Here is a 20,625-nt window from a genome sequence, read left to right on the forward strand (position 1 = left end):
CTTATCATATCACCTTGGAAAAACTGAAAATTTACAGGTCCCTAGAAGTATCTCTGAAAACAGCTGCACAAAACCCCTGGAGCTTAGGACAGTACATTCTCCACATTGGAAGCAGACCTCTACTTTAATAAAGATTGTATAACTCAAGTAATTGGCTGGGATCATGAGCAAACCTCGCAAGAAGTGTCAGACCATAGAATCTTTTTTTGGTAACAAAGAAGATCAAAACATACAACCAGAAGAAGACAACAAAGTCAAAGCTCCTATATCCAAAGCATCCAAGAAAGATATGAATCAGTCCCAGACCTTGGAAGAGCTCAAAAAGGATTTTGAGAAGCAAGTAAGAGAAGCAGGGGAAAAACTGGGAAGAGAAATGAGAGTGATGCAAGAAAATCATGAAAAACAAGTCAACAGCTTGCTAAAGGAGACCCAAAAAAATACTGAAGAAAATAACACCTTAAAAATAGCCTAACCCAAATGGCAAAAGAGGTCCAAAAAACCAATGAGGAGAAGAATGCCCTAAAGAGCAAAATTGGCCAAATGGAAAAGGAAGTCCAAAAGCTTACTGAAGAAAATACTTCCTTAGAAATTAGAATAGAGCAATTGGAAGCTAGTGACTTTATGAGAAATCAAGGCACTGTAAAACAAATCCAAAAGAATGAAAAATTAGAAAACAATGTGAAATATCTCATTGGAAAAACAACTGACCGGGAAAATAGCTCCAGGAGAGAGAATTTTAAAAGTATTGGACTATCTGAAAGCCATGATCAATAAAAGAGCCTAGACATCATCTTTCAAGAAATTTTCAAGGAAAAATGCCCTGATATTTTAGAACCAGAGGGCAAAATAGAAATTGAAAGAATCCACCGATCTCCTCCTGGAAGAGCTCCCCAAAGGAAAACACCTAGGAATATTGTAGCCAAATTCCAGAGTTCCCAGGTCAAGGAGAAAATATTACAAGCAGCCAGAAAGAAACAATTGAAGTATTGTGGAAACACAATCAGGATAACACAAGATTTAGCAGCTTCTACATTAAGGGACCACAGGGCATAGAATATAATATTCTGAGGGCAAAGGAGATAGGTTTACAACCAAGAATCACCTACCCAGCAAAACTGAGTATAATCCTTCAGGGGAAAACTGGTCATTCAGTGAAATAGAGGACTTTCAAGCATTCTTGATGAAAAGACCAGAGCTGAAGAGAAAATTTGACTTTCAGATACAAGACTCAAGTGGAACATGAAGAGGTAAACAGGAAAGAGAAATCATAAGAGACTTATTAAGGTTCAACTGTTTACATTCCTGCATAGAAAGATGATATTTGTAACTCATGAGACCTTTGTCATAATTAGGGTAGTTTGAGGGGAAAATTATATATATGTATATAGATGTAGATATAGATATAGATATAGATATAGATAGATAGAGGGCACAGGGTGAGTTGAAGATGAAGGGGTCACATCTGAGGATAAAATTAAAGGGTGAAAGAGGATTATACTGGGAGAAGGAGAAAGGGAGAGGTAGAATGAAATAAATTATCTCACAAAAAAAAAGAAAAGGTTCTTATAGTGGAGGGGAAACAGGGGAAGGTGGGAGGGAATGAGTGAATCATATTCTCATAAGATTTGGCTGAAGGAGGGAATAACATACACACTCAATTGCGTATGGAAATATGTCTTACCCTACAGGAAAATAGGGGAAGAAAGGGACAAGAGAGCAGGGGAATGATAGAGATGAGGGCAGATTGGGAAAGCGGGTAATCAGAAGCAAACACTTCTGAGGAAGGACAGGGTCAAAAGAAAGAATAGAATAAATGGGAGGGTGGAATAGGATTAAGGGAAATAGAGTTAGTTTTTCACAACGTGACCACTGTGGGAGTGTTTTACATAACTGTACATGTATAACCTTGAGTTGTTTGCCTTTTCAATGAGGGTGGGTGGGGAGGAAGGAAGGGAGAAAATTTGGAACCCAAAGTTTTAAAAACACATGTTAAAAAAATGTTTTCACATGTAACTGGGAAATAAGAAACACAGAAAATGGGGTACAGAAATCTATCTTGCCCTACAGATAGTAGAAGGGGAAGGGGATAAGAGAAGGTGGGGAAGTATAGAAGGGAGGGCAGACTAGGGGAAGGGATATTCAGAATGCATGCCATCTTGGGGTGTGGGAGGGGCAAGATGAGGTGAAAATTTGGAACTCAAAATATGGTGGAAGTAAATGTTAAAAACTAAAAAGAAACAAATTTAAAAACTTTTTTAAAAAAAGGTAGTTTAGGACTAAGTCTTAAAGGGCTTAAGTAACAAACAGCAGAGTTTGTACTCAAAGGATAATATATATATATATGTACTTCATATATATATATATATGTACTTCATATATATATATATATATATATATATGTACTTCAAACTGAAATTAGCTTATAGCCAAGAGGAATTCTGAAATAATAATATTATTATGTATATTTTAGGGTAGTAAGGTTGGGAATGAAAACTGTTGTTGGGATTGTGATAAAATTGGTTCTTTCCTTTTATGTTGCTCCTTATCTAGGTCAGGGTTAAAACAAAGGTAATACATTTTCCAATTCCAATAGTCACACTTATACCATTTGTTTTCTGGCCCACTTCTTCACTGACCTGTAGAACAAATGCATTGCTGTGAGGGTGACAGTATCACTTGGAAACAGAATAAGAGAAAGGAGCTAGATTTAGAAATAATATCCTTCTGTGAACTTAAAATATGGAAAAATTTCAGCCATCTCACAAAAGCACCTACAACCTACTTCCACTTATAAAATACCCCACAGAGGCCTGGCAAGCTTTCACAGAACCCTGTGTTTCTTCAAAACACAGTATGAAAAATAAGTTCCTAAAGAAAAGAGGCCTGGATTGTAATTGTTCTGCCCAAGGTATTTCCATTGACTTTCTATCTATATATCTTGTATGTACAGTGTTTGTATTTTGTCTCCCCCCATTAGAATTATGAGCTCTTGAGGGCAAGGACCATGTTGTTGCCTTTCCAAAGAAATCCCCAGCACTTAGCACAATGGCTAGCAGATAGTAAGTGCTCAATAAAAGCTTATTGATTGACTCCAAGGTCATCGGTGGTCTTCTATTCACCCATATAATTTGGTCCTTTCTTCCCATAAATGAGCATCTCATCAGATCAGCTACAGAGTGATGAATTTTTCAGTCACACCAATTCATGAAGACAATTTCCTAAGGCATGGTGGAATTATGATCTCTGTTTGCAAAAGGAGACCCCATATTGACAAAAATACAGATCTATAATGTACTGAAGTGTAAAAAATTTCTGTTTCTATCTTCATCTTTGGTCAGCATTTGGTTCACTGTTGACAGTATCATCTGTCTAAATAATTTCCTCTACCTTGGTTTCTGTAACACTTCTGTTTCATGAGTCTCTCCCTACGTTCCAACAGCCTCTCCTCTTCACTCTCTGTATCTCCTCTCACACCTTAAACATAGACATCTCCCAAGTCTCTGCTCTTTGCCCTCTCCTTTTTTGTCTTTGTTCTTGACCTTGATGTCCTGGTCCAATCCCATGGCTACAGTTTTCAACTTTATCTATAAGAGAAAACTGTAAAAATCTAGATGACCCCCAAATCTGCTATCACTTCCAATGTCTCATAAAAGCTCCATTTCCATATTTCCAGCTGCCTCATGGATATCACCAGTTAATGTCCTGTTAGTATCTCAAACTTAGAATGTGCGAAGTAAACATCTCATAATGGACAGGAAAAAAAAAAAACACTGGATATTGCACCAAAAGACCTGACTCTGGCTCTGATACTTCTACTTGCAAATCCTTGGACAAGTGGCTTAATTTCTCTGTGTTTGATTCTCTTCTCTTAAAATAAGAGAGTTGTTCTGATGCTGCCTTGTGACCTTGAACAAGTCACTTTAAACTCTCTTGGCCTCCACTGCTTCACATGTAAAATGACAGCATTGATCTTTAAGCTTTAGATCTATGATCTTATCATGAGATAATCTTCAAGGTACTCACTTGCTCTAAATCCTAAGTTCCTGCCAATTTTGGCTCTTCTCCTTTACATGTCCATTTCTGTTATTAGTGACACCACCCACCCAGCAACCTAGACTCAAAACCTCAAAGCTATTTTTGCCTTTTCTCCTCTCTCTGATCTCCAACATCCAATCAGTTGCCAAGTCTTATTAATTTTAATTTCAAGGTATCTCTGAAACCTGCCCTCCCCCCACCACTACATTTGCTTTCTTTAGTTTAGGCCCTCATCAGCTTTCACCTGGCCATTTTTAATGCCTCCTAATTAATCTTTCTGCCTCTACTTTCCCTCACATGCATCGTTCACAGTACTGCCCAGTGCTGGGCATGACTCAATGACTCTAATTTCAACTCTGCAAAAAAACCCCACAAAATAAAATAATTTATGATTCTTTCTTGACTACTGAATAAAGTATAAATTTCTTATACAGACATTGAAGACCCTCACTACCTAGTTCCAAAGTTTCTAGACTTATTACAGACTACTCTTCTCAATGTCTCTTGTCTTTGCTCATGCCTGGAATGAACTTTACTTAAATCTAACACCTCAGTCTGGTAGTGTCCATCAACCTTTCCAGATTCAACCAATACCATGTCTTTATCCAAATTCAAAGTGATTTTTTTTTTCAAATTTCTTGTATTAATTTGCTTGGAATAGATACTAGCACAGTATCCAACTTGTAGTACTAATCTAATACAGAAGATGCTTAATACATGCTTTTTGATTACTTATACATCTATTTTGAATTTATTGCACTATTTTTTATTAGTTACTTATGCATGTTTTATCCTCCTGTTAGACTGCAATCTTTCTGAGGGCAGAGATTATGCTTTAGTTCAACTTTGCATCACCGGTGTCTACCACAGTTGACTCCTTCTAAGTACTAATTAATATTATTGAATTGAAGGTAAGATGCTTGGTTTCTAGTTTTAGCTTTGCTACTGATTCATACTGTGATCTTGATCAAGTAACTTCTCTGGGTTTCAGTTTCCTCATTGGCCAAATGAGAGTATGAGGGTCATGATTTCTATTATCTCTTCTAGCTCTGACATATTTCTAGTTCTATGACAGCAGTTTGCCTTGCTTTACTTTGGTTTTAAAATAGCAAGGGACCATGCTATCATCTTACTCTGTAATCCTCACATGTTATTAAGTACAGGGAAGGCTTTCCATTAATAATTGTTAATAAAGCTTAATAATAATATAGAAAGCACATGATAGTGGATGATTTCAAGTCCACCTCTGATACTAATCGTGTGATTTCTGACTAGTGACTCAACCTCTAACATATGTCTAGGATTTAAGAAACAAGCAGGTTTTAATCTATGTTGGTCAAGGTCATTTCCACATTGAAATTTCCTCTCCTTGATGAAATCTAGCCTCCTTCGAAGTCAACAATGTCAAATTATAATAAGAATGCTTCAAAAGATAATCTCTTAAGTAATAATGATACTAGCAACTACTTTAAAGTCTAAAGAGTGTTTCATATACTTAATCTCATAGAAAACATGATTCACTCAGGCACAAAGTACAACTAATTACTTACTAAATCTCCCTCTGGGGGGCAAATATGCCAGTTGTTTCCATATATCACTGTCCAATACACAAGTCAATCAGGGATTCTATTTTCCTGTTCCACACTACAAACGTGGAAGAAGGAAAAAAAAGCACATGAAATTAAATGACAACTAATTTGCTTTTACTAATTAACATTCTGGAAAGCAAAATTAACTCACAACCCTTCAGTCTGGTTCTAAGTTTATTAACCTATAAAGCTATTTTCAGCAACCAATAATAAACAACGGTGATGAATAAAAATACCCACGCAGACCAGAGAAATCTCTTAGGTAAAGTGTAGAACGTGTTCTGATAGCTCACCAGAGCCCCCCATCTTAAGGCAGCTGAAAATGGAGCAGCCAATAAACTCGCTGAAGTCAAAGAATAAGCAGTAAAGGCATAAAAAGTGCATCATTAAGTATGAAGGGAGATCACAGCTCTGGGTTTGGGTGCATTAAGCTAAAGAGAGCATTTTATCCACCTCCACCAAAAAAAAAAAATAACAAAACAACCCTGCCAATTTGTGAGCCATTCTTACACAACTCAAGGGACTTAATAGCATGTTGTATTTGAAAGGGAAATCAATCTAAGAGACCATTAGGAAATTCTCTGTGCTAAAAAAAAGCAGAAAAAAGGATAGATTGTTCTGATCTCGTGTGAAAATACAGCCCTCAATCTGTAGTTTATAAAGAGATGTTAAGCATCTATGGACTACATTGTCTTAGGCTGGTGTAGTGGAAAGACCAGCAGACTTAGGATTCAGAAGAGTCTGAAAAAGTCATTCCACTGTTCTGTGCCTCAGTTCTTTATCTGGAAAATGAGGACAATAATGTTTCTACTATCCATCTCACATATTTATTGTGAGGAAAGCATTTTGCATAGCATAAAGTACTTTAGCATCGTGAAAAGTTGTTGTGTGGACTACACAGTAATTGCATACTAGCTCCTATGTTAGCCAAGAGAGATAAGAACTGTATTCAACGTCTTTCCCCACTATCTTTCCTCCTTTATACCTATATTACTGTCAAGGCTACCACCAGCTTTCCCAATCACCTGGGCTCAAAACTTGTCATCCTCAACTCCTCACTCTGCCTCATTCCACTTCTTGCCAAACCTTGTTAATTCTACCTTCTCAGCATTCCTTGTTCATTTCTCTATCTCTCCACTCACACAGCTACCACTCTAATCTATGCCCTAATCACCTCTTGCTTGGATGATTGCTATAGCTTTTTAACCAGTCTCAATGACCCAAGTCTCTCCCCACTACAATCCTTCTCTACTTAGCCGATTTTCCTAAAACATAGGTCTCAGTTTAATATGTTTAGTATATAACACACACACACATACATATAGGCCTAGGAATTACTCCTTTGTTTGGAATCTGAAGCTCTTCATAATCTGATCCCTTTTTTCCTCAATAAGTTCAGTGACCAAATTACAATCTTTCTTTCCTCTCCAACTTTTGCCTTCCTACTAGGGGATTTCAACATATATGTTGTTACTCCTTCAAACAACTTAACTTTCTAGTTACTGAATTTATTTATTTCCCATGACCTCCACTCCTCCCCCCCACCACAGCTACACATAGAGATGGTCATACCCTTGATTTTGCCATCACCCACAAATGTTCCATTTCCACATTTACTTACTGTAATTGACTACAATCTATTGTCATTCCACCTCTCCCTCTGCCTTGCAATCCCTAACACTATATTTGAGCCTTATAATAACTGTTTATCTCCATTTTATAGATGCAGAAACTGAGGCTCAGAGAAGTTAAGTGACTTGCCTGTGGTCACATAGCTAGTAAATGGCTGAGGTAGGATTTAACTCAGTGTTTCTTGACTCCAGTTCAGCATTCTATTCACTATCCCATACTAGTAGTAGACACATAGTCAGGGCTTAATACTAGTCAACTGTAGGGGTAGGAGTGGGGAGCCCTGATGAACTTTTATTCAGCTACTCTAGAGAAAGGTGGACCGGTTTAATTTGGATTACAGATGCATAGAGGTCTTCATCAACAAGAATAATTTATTATCTTATCATTATAATTTATTATCAACAGTATTATTAATGCTATGAAGACTACTAATGAAATTCCTGAAGAGTAGAAGTGACCATCAACTAGACCTGGGAAAAGATAAATAGCTTCCATAGTAACAAGTAATTTGCTGAGCTTTATCTAAAGCAATAATAATTCCAATATATATAATACTCATTAAGCAAACTTAGAACATGGCCCCATTGAGAACAACAGGTTTAAAAATGGTTTAGAAGTCTTCAAAAAACTTTCCAGGGGAAAAAATCAAGAAAGGGGCAGGTAGCATGGTACAAAGTAGAAAAACTATAAACTCAAGCCAGGGGACCTGGGTTCAAATCTTGCCTTTGATACTTACTACTTGACCTTGGGCAAGTCATAATCTCCCTGGGCCTTACTTTCCTCTTCTATTAAATGAAGGGGTTGGCCTAGATCTAGATGATATCTGACGTTCCTTTAATTCTAGATCCTACGCAATCTGCAGAAAAGCCCTGGGGCTTTAGTCCAGGTTTTTCCATCTGATTCAAGTCATATTGTGTATACATATTTTTAAATAAAAGTAGTCCTGTTTTCCCCAATATTCGTGGTGATTATCACTTTTAATTTTAATAAAATAAAAATTCTTTTTTCACCAGACTATATTCCAGATTTTGCTCTCCATCATGCTCCAGGCTCCTCTTCACCCATCACTTCAGCCATAGAATTCACCCTTCTGAAGTACCCTCTGTCCCAGTGTCCCCTCCGTCTGATTGGATAACGCCTTCCAGAACCTCATTAAGGAGAACACCCAGGCTTACTACTTCTCTTTCCTCTCCAGGCTGCACTCCTGACTTTCTCTACCATGCCCTGACACTTGGGTACTTTTCTTCCCTTGCCCACCTGCCCTTTTTTTAGTTTCCTTTTATGGGTTGTCTTCCTCCATTAGAATGTAGGCTCTTCAGGGGCAGGGACTGTCTTTCTTTCTGTTGGTATTTGTATTTCCAGCACTCAGGACAGTATCTGGTACATAGGAAATGCTTAAATATTTGTTTACTAACTGACCACTGATACTCAAGATGACTCTCACCTTTAGTTTTGATAAAATAAAGGGAAAACAAATATTGGTTTTGACTCTCAAACTTAGAACTACTGTTGCAAAAACAAAGTTTTAGATTAATAACATTCAGCAATTATAGAACACCCTCTAGCCATCAAACCACTTTAGAAATTTGATTAAAATTTACCTCAATAAAAGAGCAGCTAAATACAGTCTTTAAAAAAGATTGTCAAAGAGAGGCTAAAATCTATTCTAAGTCAATAACAATAACAAATCACAGCTAAGGTTAGAACCCAAGTTCTGACTATGATTCTTAAAACAACTACACTATGCCTCTTACTCATTTACATTTATAAGTCTCATTTGTACCACTTAATTCAGCACCTGATCAATGTTTGTTAAAATTTTTGCTTCTTTACTATTTATTCATCCCTATTCTCATTTCAAAATCTACTTAAAAATCAATCTGGATGTTTTCTTAACATATCACCACTTCAAGACACACGATTAAAGATTTCGTGGATAATGTTCTCAGTTCTAAGTTTCCTACTACCTTCCTCCTGGCATAGAGACAAGATAGAACAAGTGAGATGATCTTTCTGCTTGCTTTGAATTACCTGCTTAAAATCACCAGGAGAAAAGTCTCATCAAAATTCAAATGAGGTATAATTTTTCTATGTAAGCAGAAAGAATGACTTCTTATATAGATAATTCACAAGTAATCTGTAAATCTTGCAATTATTACCTGAAACCTTACGTTAGCATCAAAAACCTGAGTTTAACCCACAGGCAAGATTGCTTATCTCCAAAAAGACTACTTGTTTGTCAGTATTTCACACAATGTTGTGTGAAAACAAGAGGGGTCTAAGAAAGAATATTTTAAAAAGGAATTCCTTAATAATGCTAAACATATACATACAACACTAAACACACAGTTAAGCTTTCCTTTTTTTTAGCTATTAAATTTATTTTAAATCTAAATACAAAATAAGAAAAAAGATCATTGCCATGTACACAGTAGAACATAAGAGATTCAATATAAAGCAGTAAATTTTCATCTCAAGAAAACCTATATAATAAATACTATGCATTTTTCAGAGCTGTCCATTTACTTTATATTTTCCCCTTCTTCCCCCTAAAGCCAAGCTTTAATGTGCTAAGTGTAAGTTCTTCTCCTGGGCATCATAATCATCCTTTTTTCACATTGAAAGCTTTCTAACCTTTCTTCTAACAGAATATAACATTCTGAGTTGGGAGATTAGGTCAATACTTTCTCCAAACATCTCCAGCAGACAAAGACCCCTTACTCTATTTCATGGTCCAACTGCAATGCAAGGTCTGTTTTGGACTATGTTCATGACCACAATTCCCTCCAAACAGAAAATTGTAGAAAACAACACAAAAATCCATGAAATCACATTCTTTATCTTCATGGGCAACTTGAGCTATTTGAACAAATGACTAAAGAAACATTTATTAAGCTCTGACTATGTGCTTTCTAGGTGCTGAGCACCAGCAATATAAATACAGTTCCTGTTCTCATAGAGGTTACATTCTAATGGGGGAAAAATGGGGGAGAGTAATAGGCAAGGAGGGGTGTTTTGATCTGGGAAGTCAAAGAGATAAAAAGTTGAATCATAAGGCAAAAGATTGACAGATCATCATTAGGAGTGGTAGTGTTGATTTGATTACCGTATCAGCACATACAGACACACAGACAGACACTCATACATATCTTAAGATCTTTAGTTTTTATCTATTAATCTATGTATTAATTATTAATCAGTGAATTTATCAATTTAATTTATATAATGTATTTATTAATCTATAATATTAGAACAAAAGGCAAGAGACAAACTAATAATTCTCAGTTTGGACATCTAAGTGAATGCTGGGCACGCAAATACTAGGGATCAGTATACAAATATCATTTTGCTTAATTCCCAGCACTTATATGTGTAACCCTAAGCTAGTTTTTCTAACACTGGAGGTGGGGAGGATCAACCCAATACAAATTCATAAGGTACCTTTCTACATTAATACCATAAGGTCTCTTCTGGTTCTAAATCTATGATTCTGTGAGCAATCAATCAATAAGCATCTATTAAGAACCTATTACGTGATAGACAATGTGCCAGGCACTGAGGATACAGATTAAAAAAAAAAAACCTTTGACCTCAGTGAGCTTACATTCTAACATAATCACCTATGTACCTCACAGACATAATTTTATCCTACATAAATAATCTTATAACTTGTGAATCAAATTCTGATATTATATTCTACATCGTTGAATATTTTGTAATATTGAGATTACTGGTATTATCTAGTACTTAATTATCTAGTTTTTATGTTTTTGTTGTAGCTGTAATAGACTACAAACACTTTATACAAAGACTAATTCATTGTAGTAGTTTTTGCATTCCTACAAGACCCCTCTGAACACTGTATGGGTGAGCCAAACTCTATTTGTATGTCCCCAAACAAATGCATTCCTGCCTGTGAATCTTTGCTTGCACTTTTCCAATGCCAAAAATGTCTTCCTTTTCCTGCTTCATAGGTTAAATCTGACCTATCCTTCTGTTACCTGGATTTATGGCAGAGTCTGAGGCATAAACTGTCCTAACTGAGGGAGAGAATACTGATATTATGCTATCTATGTGATGGGAAAAGATGGTGCAAGAGATTTGAAGAGGAAAGACATTCTTTCTTCAAGAGAGACATATGTAGTTCTAAACTCTCTTCATGCCCCACTCCACATGAATAGAGAGGGGTTGATTTTGGACATGTAAGAAAGGTTGGCTCCACAAAGCTCCCTCGTTTCCAGGTTGTCTCTCTAGAGATTTCAGGGAATTTCTTCTTGGTTGAGATTAGGACCTCTGTTGTTTGAATTGAGATCTCATCTTGCTACTATTAAAAAAAAACTCATTCATTCTGTTTACTTTGTGATATAATCTAGATAACTTCTCTTATTACTGTTTGCAATCTGTTTACACAAATGAGTTTACTCACTATTCATTATAAGTGATAGTCTTTGGTGTAACTAGCATTTAGTGGGAAGGAGTTAAGCCTGTGTATGTAAGCTTTGGGCAATCCTCCCCCTTTAAGATGAATCAGAAAAGTGTTTTATTTTTAAACTATTGTATCCCTAGATCAACAATATTTAGGGGTACAGATAGATATAATTCTAGTCCTCTAAGAGATTGCTCAGCCTGGCAGTGCTCAGGGACTTGCCTGCCCCACCCTAGCCATTTTCCTAGGGATGGTCCAGACCTCAGATTGTATCTATCAAGGACTCTGACAACTCCTATTTAGACAACTCACGTACACAAACACATATTACATGCTCACACACATCCTACACACATTACTCTTTAAATCCTAATTCAGATGCCACCTTTTCTTTGAAGAGTTCCATGATTCCTCTGCTATTAAAAACCTTCCATTTCTCACAAAGCACTGTTATTCAAACCTCTTAATTATCCTATGTTATTGTGCATTCTAGGTTTTTTGTATATATTTCTTATCCCTCTACTAGGTTATAAACTCTATAAGGGGAAGGACTATATGATCTCAACTGGTTATACCTTCTAGCACCTAGAGCATTGTTCTACAAATCATATGTGCTTAATAAATACTTGTTGAATCTGGCCACCAGATAGAACTATTTTATTACATCTTATTTTGCTGAAATCAACTCCATTATCAGTTTAGGCCACAAGCTTGAGTGGTGAAAAGCATCAATATAATTGTGGAATACTTTCAGAGCTACTGTTCTCCTCCTGTTTCTTCCTCTCTCTTTCTGCTCTGGGTGACAGCTGATTGTCTCTTGATGACAAAAAAAATTCGGCAATCAGAGTTATCTCACAGCACATTTTCATCATCACCAGCAGCTGCCAGGACCTTTTTTTTAAAATCAAAATAACTAACAGATTGATTGGTATTCTTTTTCTTCTTTTATTTGCCTTTGTTTTTCTCCTTATGTTTCTTGTTGTCTGGTTGGTCAAAAATTACAATGTTTTATGCATGTATGTATGTGATTGTACATGTGTTATAAAATGCACATATATATGTAGATATAGGTATATATGTATCTGTATCTATAGATATACAGGCACACATGTATGCAAGTGTGTTATAAAGAACACACGATATGCACACACATATATGCATGTATAAACATATATGCATATATACATGTGTGTACCTATATCTATATAAGTATTTCTGTGAGTGTGCATGTATTATAGAGAATATATACATGCATACATGCACATGTGCATGCATGTATTCTTGACTTTCTAGAGGTGCTGACTACTGTTTGTTTAGGTTCCCAGTGCAGATCACTGGGCCTAATTTCTTTATGGCACTAACAGAGAGCACTGGGTTTAGTCAAGACAAGCTGAGTTTAAATTTTACCTCAGACACTTACTAGTTGTGTCACATTGGGCAAAATACAACCTCTCAGTCTCAGTTTCCTCATCTGTAAAATGAGGGAATTGAATGGGATAGCTTCTAAAGCAAGGAATAAATGATAAGAGAAATTCCAATCAAAATACACACAAAATATATAACACATCTAAGAATAACTTATCAAGATATTCACAATTATCACAACAGATAATGAGGGGCAGCATCATATAGTAGAAAGAAAGGTAGATTTGAAGCCTATGGATGTGGTTTTTATCTCCACTCTGACTTAAGTGTGACCTTAGGCAAAGTGTTTTCTCCTTCTTGTCCTCACTTCACTCTGGGTTCTACTCCTCACTTTTTGGACTTCCCTACTCCCTTCCCACCAGCCCTTGCCTCTGGGTACCCAACATCTCTTTATCCATTCCCCTCCAATTGCTTTCCAGTTCTTCTCTTCCCTGTTTTCCATCTCTCTGTTTTGTTTTCTCCCATTGGAGAGTATTCCTTGAGAGTATGGACTGTCATTTTTGCTTGTATCTGCATCCCATGATTGTCAGTTAGCATGTGATAATGTATCAGATTAACCATCTGATGGTATGCTGGACATATCTAACTGTCTGTCCTATCGACATCTCAAACTCAACTTGCCCAAAGTGGAACTCACCTTTCTCTTTAAACCTGGCCCTCCACCTAACTTTCTTATTTGTATCAAGGACACTACAATTTTGCCCTGTTTCAAAACTTCAAAATTATCCTCAACTCTTCACTTTCCCTCAGCTACCATATCCAATCAATCATCAAGTCTTGTCTATCCTAAATCCATAATCTCATGTTTATCCCCTTCTCTACTCAGGTAGCCACAACTCTAATCCAGGACCTCCTTACCTGGCATCTGAAACAACTGCGATAGTTTCTTAATTGGCCCCTCAGCTTCCAATTTCTCTCCTCACCAATCCCTCCTCCACACAACTGCCAATTTAATATCCCTAAAACACAGGTCTGACCATGTCATTCTCCTGCTCAAGAGACTTAAGTGACTTCCTATTATGTACAAGATCAAATACACATTCCTCTGTTTGGCATTTGAAACCCTTCATAATCTGACCTATATTTCCAAAGCTATGCCACCTGATTCCCCCTATATTCCAGTCATATTGATCAAGAAAAGGATGATATCAACTTGTGTTCCAAAGAATAACTGTAACCAGTTAATAATAATATGGAAGATTGTTTCAAGTAACTAATAATAAGAGGAATGGAAATTTATACAACTTTCAAATTTTACCTCACACTCCCCAAAACAGCAAAATGATAAAAGATAGAAATAGTAAATGCTGTGGGTAGAAAGACAAATCAAAGTATCCATAGCAAAGTTATATACTTGTCCCAGCATTGTGGGAAACAATTTGGAATTAGCAAAAAAATAACTAAACTTTATGTACACTTTGATCTAGTGATCCTACTACTGGGCATATACTAAAAGGAAGTCAAAGACAGAAAGAAAAGTCCCAGATATTCATAGTTGTGCTTTGTATGATAGCCTCTCATATATTTTTTTTCCTTTCGGTCCTAAGCTTAAGGCCTGGGATTCTTGTTTCCCACCAATCTCACCTCTCGTTCTTGAATTTCTGTGCCTTTAGGAAATCTATTCTTCTTCCTGTCCGTCCTTCCCTCCCTATACTTAGCAGACTGAGGCGCTGACCAAAGATGGTTAGTGTAGGCCAGACTTTTCACAGTGCCAACTGTGACTGAGCTTGTAAACTACTGGCATTCCAGATATTTAATGGAAATACTGAAGGGCTTCATTAGAGGACAATTGACTAGAATTAAAAATACCAGGTAATAATCCTAGTCTTCAAGATTATACCTTGCATTTAGAGAGCCCTTCTCTAAGGAACTCAAACACTTTACACACATTCATTCAATTAATCCTTTTGGGAACAATGAGAGATAAAAACAGCATTTATTTTACAGATGAGGAAGCTAAGGTATATAAAAACAGAAGTGACTTAATCTACTCACATAAAAGCCTGAACTCATCCACCAGGTAAAATACAGCCCATCTATTTGGGGCATTTATTACATTGCATTAGGGACCTTACTATATGTAGTCTTTAATGATTCTTTAATGATTGCTTGCCTGGAAGTTCAGTCTCTTCAGTGAGACTGTAATGAAGGCAAGGACCATATCATGCTGTTTCCATGTATATGGAAGCCAAATAGTGAAATGGAAAGAGCTCCATCTCTGGAATCAGAGGACATCAATTAAAATCCTGTCTCTAATTTACTATCTGAGCGACCTCAGGCAAGCCACTTTTCCTTTCTGGGTCTTGATTTCCTTACATGTAAAATGAAGGTGCTGTAGAGCTTAAATCTGTAATTCTACCATCCTCTGTCCATACAGTTCATATCTAACATAGTGTTACATTATATTAGATGGATAAAAGACACACAATAAAAATCTTATTGAATAGAATCACTTGGAAGTTCAGATCAAAGTCAAACCAGATAATATCATCAATGAAGTCAGTAGTCCTTGTACTTTGACATTGCTAATATAAATGCACTTAAATCACTATAAGTAGATTATTCTTTGGTATAGACCTGTGATTTGATATTGTTAGTCAACAAACATTTATTAAGCATTTACAATGTACTAGTGACTATGTTACATGCTAAGTGTACAAAGACAGGCAAAAATATGTTCCCTGCTCTCAAGCTTACAGTTTAATAGAATCAGTTTCAGAAATTGGCAGCTAGGTGGCACAGTGAATAGAATGCCAGGTTTGGAGTCAAGAAGACTCATCTTCCTGAGTTCAAGTCATTTAACTCTGTTTGTTTCAGTTTCCTCATCTATAAAATGAGTTGAAGAAGAAAATGGCAAACCACTCCAGTATCATTGCCAAGAAAAACCCAAATGGGTCTCAAAGAGTTGGACATGACTGAAAAACAATGAAATTAGGAATCACTTGGTGAAGGAATTCTCTCCACCGATGCAGATAAGCTACTGTTCTACAACTCATAGCTGTAGCGAGCTGCCAAGACAATGAGATGTTACACTGACTTGTCTCGGATCACACAGTCAACAGTTGTTTGAGGGAGAAACTGAATCAAGGACATCCTGACTTTGCAACTGGCTCTTTAGCCATTATTCAATGCTGCCTCACAACATCTCGTGGAAAATAGGGCTTGTTGGGGTTGTTCTGCACTATTTCAGAGAAGCTGGAGAAAAGGGGAATAATTTTTCCCCCAGTCTTGCAAAAGGAGGGTTTGAATCTAAACAGATATATGCTGGATTATATGAGGGCATTTAAACATATGACTTATTCTCCCAAACAAATACGAATGCAGCAAATATACATGAGACCAAGCTGATAATGGGTGTACAGCTGCTGTAAATGAAACTCAAAGTGAATAGATCCATGTCATGCTACTATCCTTCCCTCTTCCAGAACTTTTCTGAAAGATATTCGGGACATTATACACACATATATACACACACATGCACACGCATAAAATATTTTGTTATATATAATATATGTACATATATATACAAATATATACACATGTATATATGTATATATTCTGTTGTGTGTCTATATTTATGTATATGCATACATACCCATATATATATATGCATACCCCCTATACCTATATATACCTATATTCACTGTGTCATCTAGCTCCCTCATAGAATATACAGGCAAATATACATACACATACACATACATGCATATATATACATATACATATATCTATACATATGTACACATATGTGTGTATATGTATATGAAGGAAATTGCAAACCGCTCCAGCATCTTTGCCAAAAAACCCCAAATGGGGTTATGAAGAGTTGGATATGACTGAAAAATGACTAAACAACCACAACAATGAATGCTACAAAATGACTGACTTTGAAAAGTGAAGTGCCTGCCCAAGGTCACCTAGCTAGTTAGAGGAAAAGCTAACATCGCTTCCAAAAGAGCATTACCCCATTCTGCTCCCCACATGTCTTTTAAGAAACATTAACATGCCAAACATCCAAAAGCAATCTGTTACATTGCAGTGCAAATCCAAAGTTGATATGGGCACAAGAACAATAGTCAAATAGGTGTGTGTCTCTTTCAGTCCATATATTCTTTGTCATTCTTTCTCCTTCACACTTACCTTTACAGCAGTGAAACAGAATGCGTAGAGCACAAGGGCAACTACAAAACTTCGAGAGATGCTATAGATTGCAGAGAGGATGCCAGTAGCGGCTGAAATACAAACATCGCCAGTTAGCTCCTTCCTAGATCTGATTCCCTGTCCGTGCTAGCAAACCTCTTAAGACGCAAGAAGGTAGCGGGTGATAAATAAGAACTATCAAAATATAAGCAATGGCAATGATTTGGGGGGGGATGAGGGTGGGTGCCAGGAGAGAAGCCCAGAGTTAAGCAATTTCAATACAAAGGGCACAGTATAATCTATCAACTCAGTGGTGGCAGGAAACTTAATAAAAATGAACATGTTTGGTGGTTTGGTGGCACAGGCTTGTAATCTCAGCCACTGGAGAGGCTGAGGCTGGGATCTTTCATGGGCTATGCATGTTGAAGATCTATACTAAGTTTGGGGTTAATAAAGTAAGCCCTTGGCATTTATAAAGTAAGCCTCCAGGAATGGTAGAGTGAGGCAAGAGTCAGAAAGGCATCTTCTGATTGTTGTGCTGCAGCTGTGGTGGGGAACTCCCAGGGGTTCTCCTTCTGCCAGGGTATATTGGTGATTCCTCTGACGCTTGGAATCATACTATCACAGATTTGAGTCTGGCAGGAATTTCGGAGGTCATAAAATCATAGTTCTGGAGCCAAAGGGGACCTCCGAGTTATCTAATTCGATCCCTTCATTTTACAGATGTAGAAACTCTTGCCCAGGATCAGATAGGTAGTAAACGTTAGAGGTGAGATTTGATCCTAGATCCTTTGCCTTCAAATTCAAAATATTTTTTTTCTGCCTTTAGAAAGTTTTTTGGGTCACTGAGAGTCTAAATGTCCATGGTCTTACAGTTGGTATGTGACTAAGGAATGACTTGAACCCAAGTATTCCTGACTCAAAGGTTTCTTCTAGGAGGAGCCTTAAAAGCCTTCAAGTCAAATCTCATTGTTTTATAGATAAGGAAACTCTGGCTGAAAAAGCTTAAGTGACTTGCCCAGTGTGATACAATTAGTATGTGTCAGGGGCAGGACTTGAACGCAGGTTTTCCCAATTCAAAGATCAGCCCTCTAACTACTGTACCATGTGGCAGCTCTGGGTATATACAATGAGATTATCTAAAGCCTCAGTATCAATATAGCAATGATCTTTCAAAGCTTGCACAGGTCTGCACTTCACTTATTCTCTGGTGGTGTCCTGGGGTCAAAGTGAATGACTCACTTTGAATTAGTTCATGAAAAGCAGGGGTTTTTCACCTTTTTTGTCTCCTGGACCCCTTTGACAGTCTGGTGAAATTTACAGACCCCCTTCTCAGAATAATGCTTTTAAATGCATAAAATAAAAACATAGGATTACAAAGAAAACCAATTACATTGAAATACAGTTACATATATACATTTTGATTACAACATATACATACACAGAGATACACACATCTGTATGTATGTGTGTATGTATGTGTGTGCATGTTTATTGACTCAGGTTAAGAACCCTTGATCTAGGTAAACAAACAAACAAAATTTTTTGGGGGAAGCCACTAAGTAAAACTAAGTATCTTAATCTCTCACTCTCTGTTTTAGGGTTTATTTTCTTCTCATGAACCTCAGGTTCTCCTCTTAACAGAAAAAGAAACTATATGACTTACCAGAACCACCAAAAATCAGCATGTCAATTTGTTCTAAGAGATAAATGCAGAAAGTGTTGATCTGAGGGAAGAGGCCAAGAAGAGAAATGGCAGGAAAGCAGTACAAGAATACTGAAAGATGAAACAGAACAGAAGAAAAACATTATGATGCATTTCAATCAACCAATCCATCAATAAACATTTATTAAGCACCTAATATGTGCCAGGCATTGAGCAACTTTACATATTATAAGGAAAGACAAACTAAAATTTCAGCATATTAAATGGCAATGTTTTATCAACAGAACCTTTGGAAAGAAAGAATTCCAAGGCATTTCTCCTGGAAATTGCACGGCCAATTCTCTATCACTATCACCACTCATTTGCTGGTTCTGTTTAAGTGGGTTCCACAACAGTGATTATTGTACCTCTTTGAAAGGATATATACTTAGGTCTATCTCTGTGAGTGCAGCAGCATTGCTTAGAATAGATAGATTTCCATTTGCTACCAGAAATCCTGAATACAAGTAATTGATAAAAATCTCAGTTGGACCCCAATTGTCCATTCTATTGAGATATGTCAGCATTCTCTATACACCAAAGCTATTGTGGAAGTTGGGGGTAGATGGGAAGGGTCCAGAGTCACTTTTGAATGCTGGGAAATCATGCTTATTTTCTGCAATGAAATTGTGGGAGTGGTGCCTTACTTTTACTTTTTCATACCCCTATGCACTGGCTGAAAATAGATCTAGGTTAAATCCCACTACAGCAAATGCTAAGGAACTGTCCCAATTCATTTCTCACAGGGAATGCTTATTGAATTAAGCAGAGCAATAATAAATACAACAAGGGTCCTTTGGCCTGGGGCAGGAAAGTATTTTTTCTTGGTCACATACCATTTTATGTTGTTACATATCATGTAAATAAGCTCTGACTGGGCTCTGGCACTTGATATCTATATGGCCATCCATCAGCAAGTCAGTTAATCTTTCTGGCCCTCAATTTCCTCATCTCTAAAATGGGAATACTACCATTTCCTACCTGTGTGGCCCTTGACTTGGCAATTAACCTCTCTGGGTCTCAGCTTCCTATCTATAAAACAAAAGACATAAACTAGCTAACATATAAGATTCCTTCTGTCTCTACATCCATAACCCCATGAAAGCAAGGAAGTTTTTGGCAAGGACAAGTTTGTATTAGGGACAGCTGGATACTGAAGATAATGGCTCAGACAAACATAGGTGGAGAAGTAGTCTGGTTCATCAGACAGGGAGGCCACCATAAATGAAGGAAGAAGAACTTGGACACAACAAAGAATGGAATCAGAAGACTGAAAATGAGTATCAAACACAGTAACAAACCATCTCCATAGGGGGAAAAATGATCTTGCCAGATGTGAGGAAATAGAATTTAATGACACACTATGATAACAATCCAATCTGTAAACTGGTAGCACAGCAGCTAGACCTTCTGGGGAACATCTAAAAGGATCAAATCTACTGTCTTTATTTTTAATGTGTAGAGGTGAAATGAATGGCAAATGGAGACTGTAGCACATCTGTCAGGTTGCAGTTGTGGTGAAAGAAAAGCAATCAGACTGTTATTATGTTAGTAGGGCTATTGGAAAATTGTACTTGAAATTACAGGCATTATTTTGTACTTTTTTTCAAAAGTAAAAAATGAAAAAAGTCCCTGCTGTTGTTGGCAAGATTCCCTGGAAACAAACATATATT

At 36.9% G+C, this 20,625-nt stretch overlaps 1 protein-coding gene across 1 annotated transcript in view; it reads right to left on the reverse strand.

The window, feature by feature from the left end:
• The window catches only part of LOC114049455 (pecanex-like protein 2), a 369,169-nt gene that overhangs the window by 226,486 nt on the left and 122,058 nt on the right, over nucleotides 1-20,625 (reverse strand). The window contains exons 14-15 of the mRNA XM_027870706.1: nucleotides 18,914-19,024; nucleotides 17,248-17,339 (exon numbers count right to left, since the gene is read on the reverse strand). Coding sequence (XP_027726507.1) covers nucleotides 17,248-17,339; nucleotides 18,914-19,024 — 203 coding nt within the window. The remainder of the gene's footprint in view (nucleotides 1-17,247; nucleotides 17,340-18,913; nucleotides 19,025-20,625) is intronic.

The sequence above is a fragment of the Vombatus ursinus genome, unplaced genomic scaffold (assembly GCF_900497805.2).
Source record: "Vombatus ursinus unplaced genomic scaffold, bare-nosed wombat genome assembly UNPS02014798.1, whole genome shotgun sequence".
In the NCBI taxonomy this organism is placed as follows: Eukaryota; Metazoa; Chordata; class Mammalia; order Diprotodontia; family Vombatidae; genus Vombatus; species Vombatus ursinus.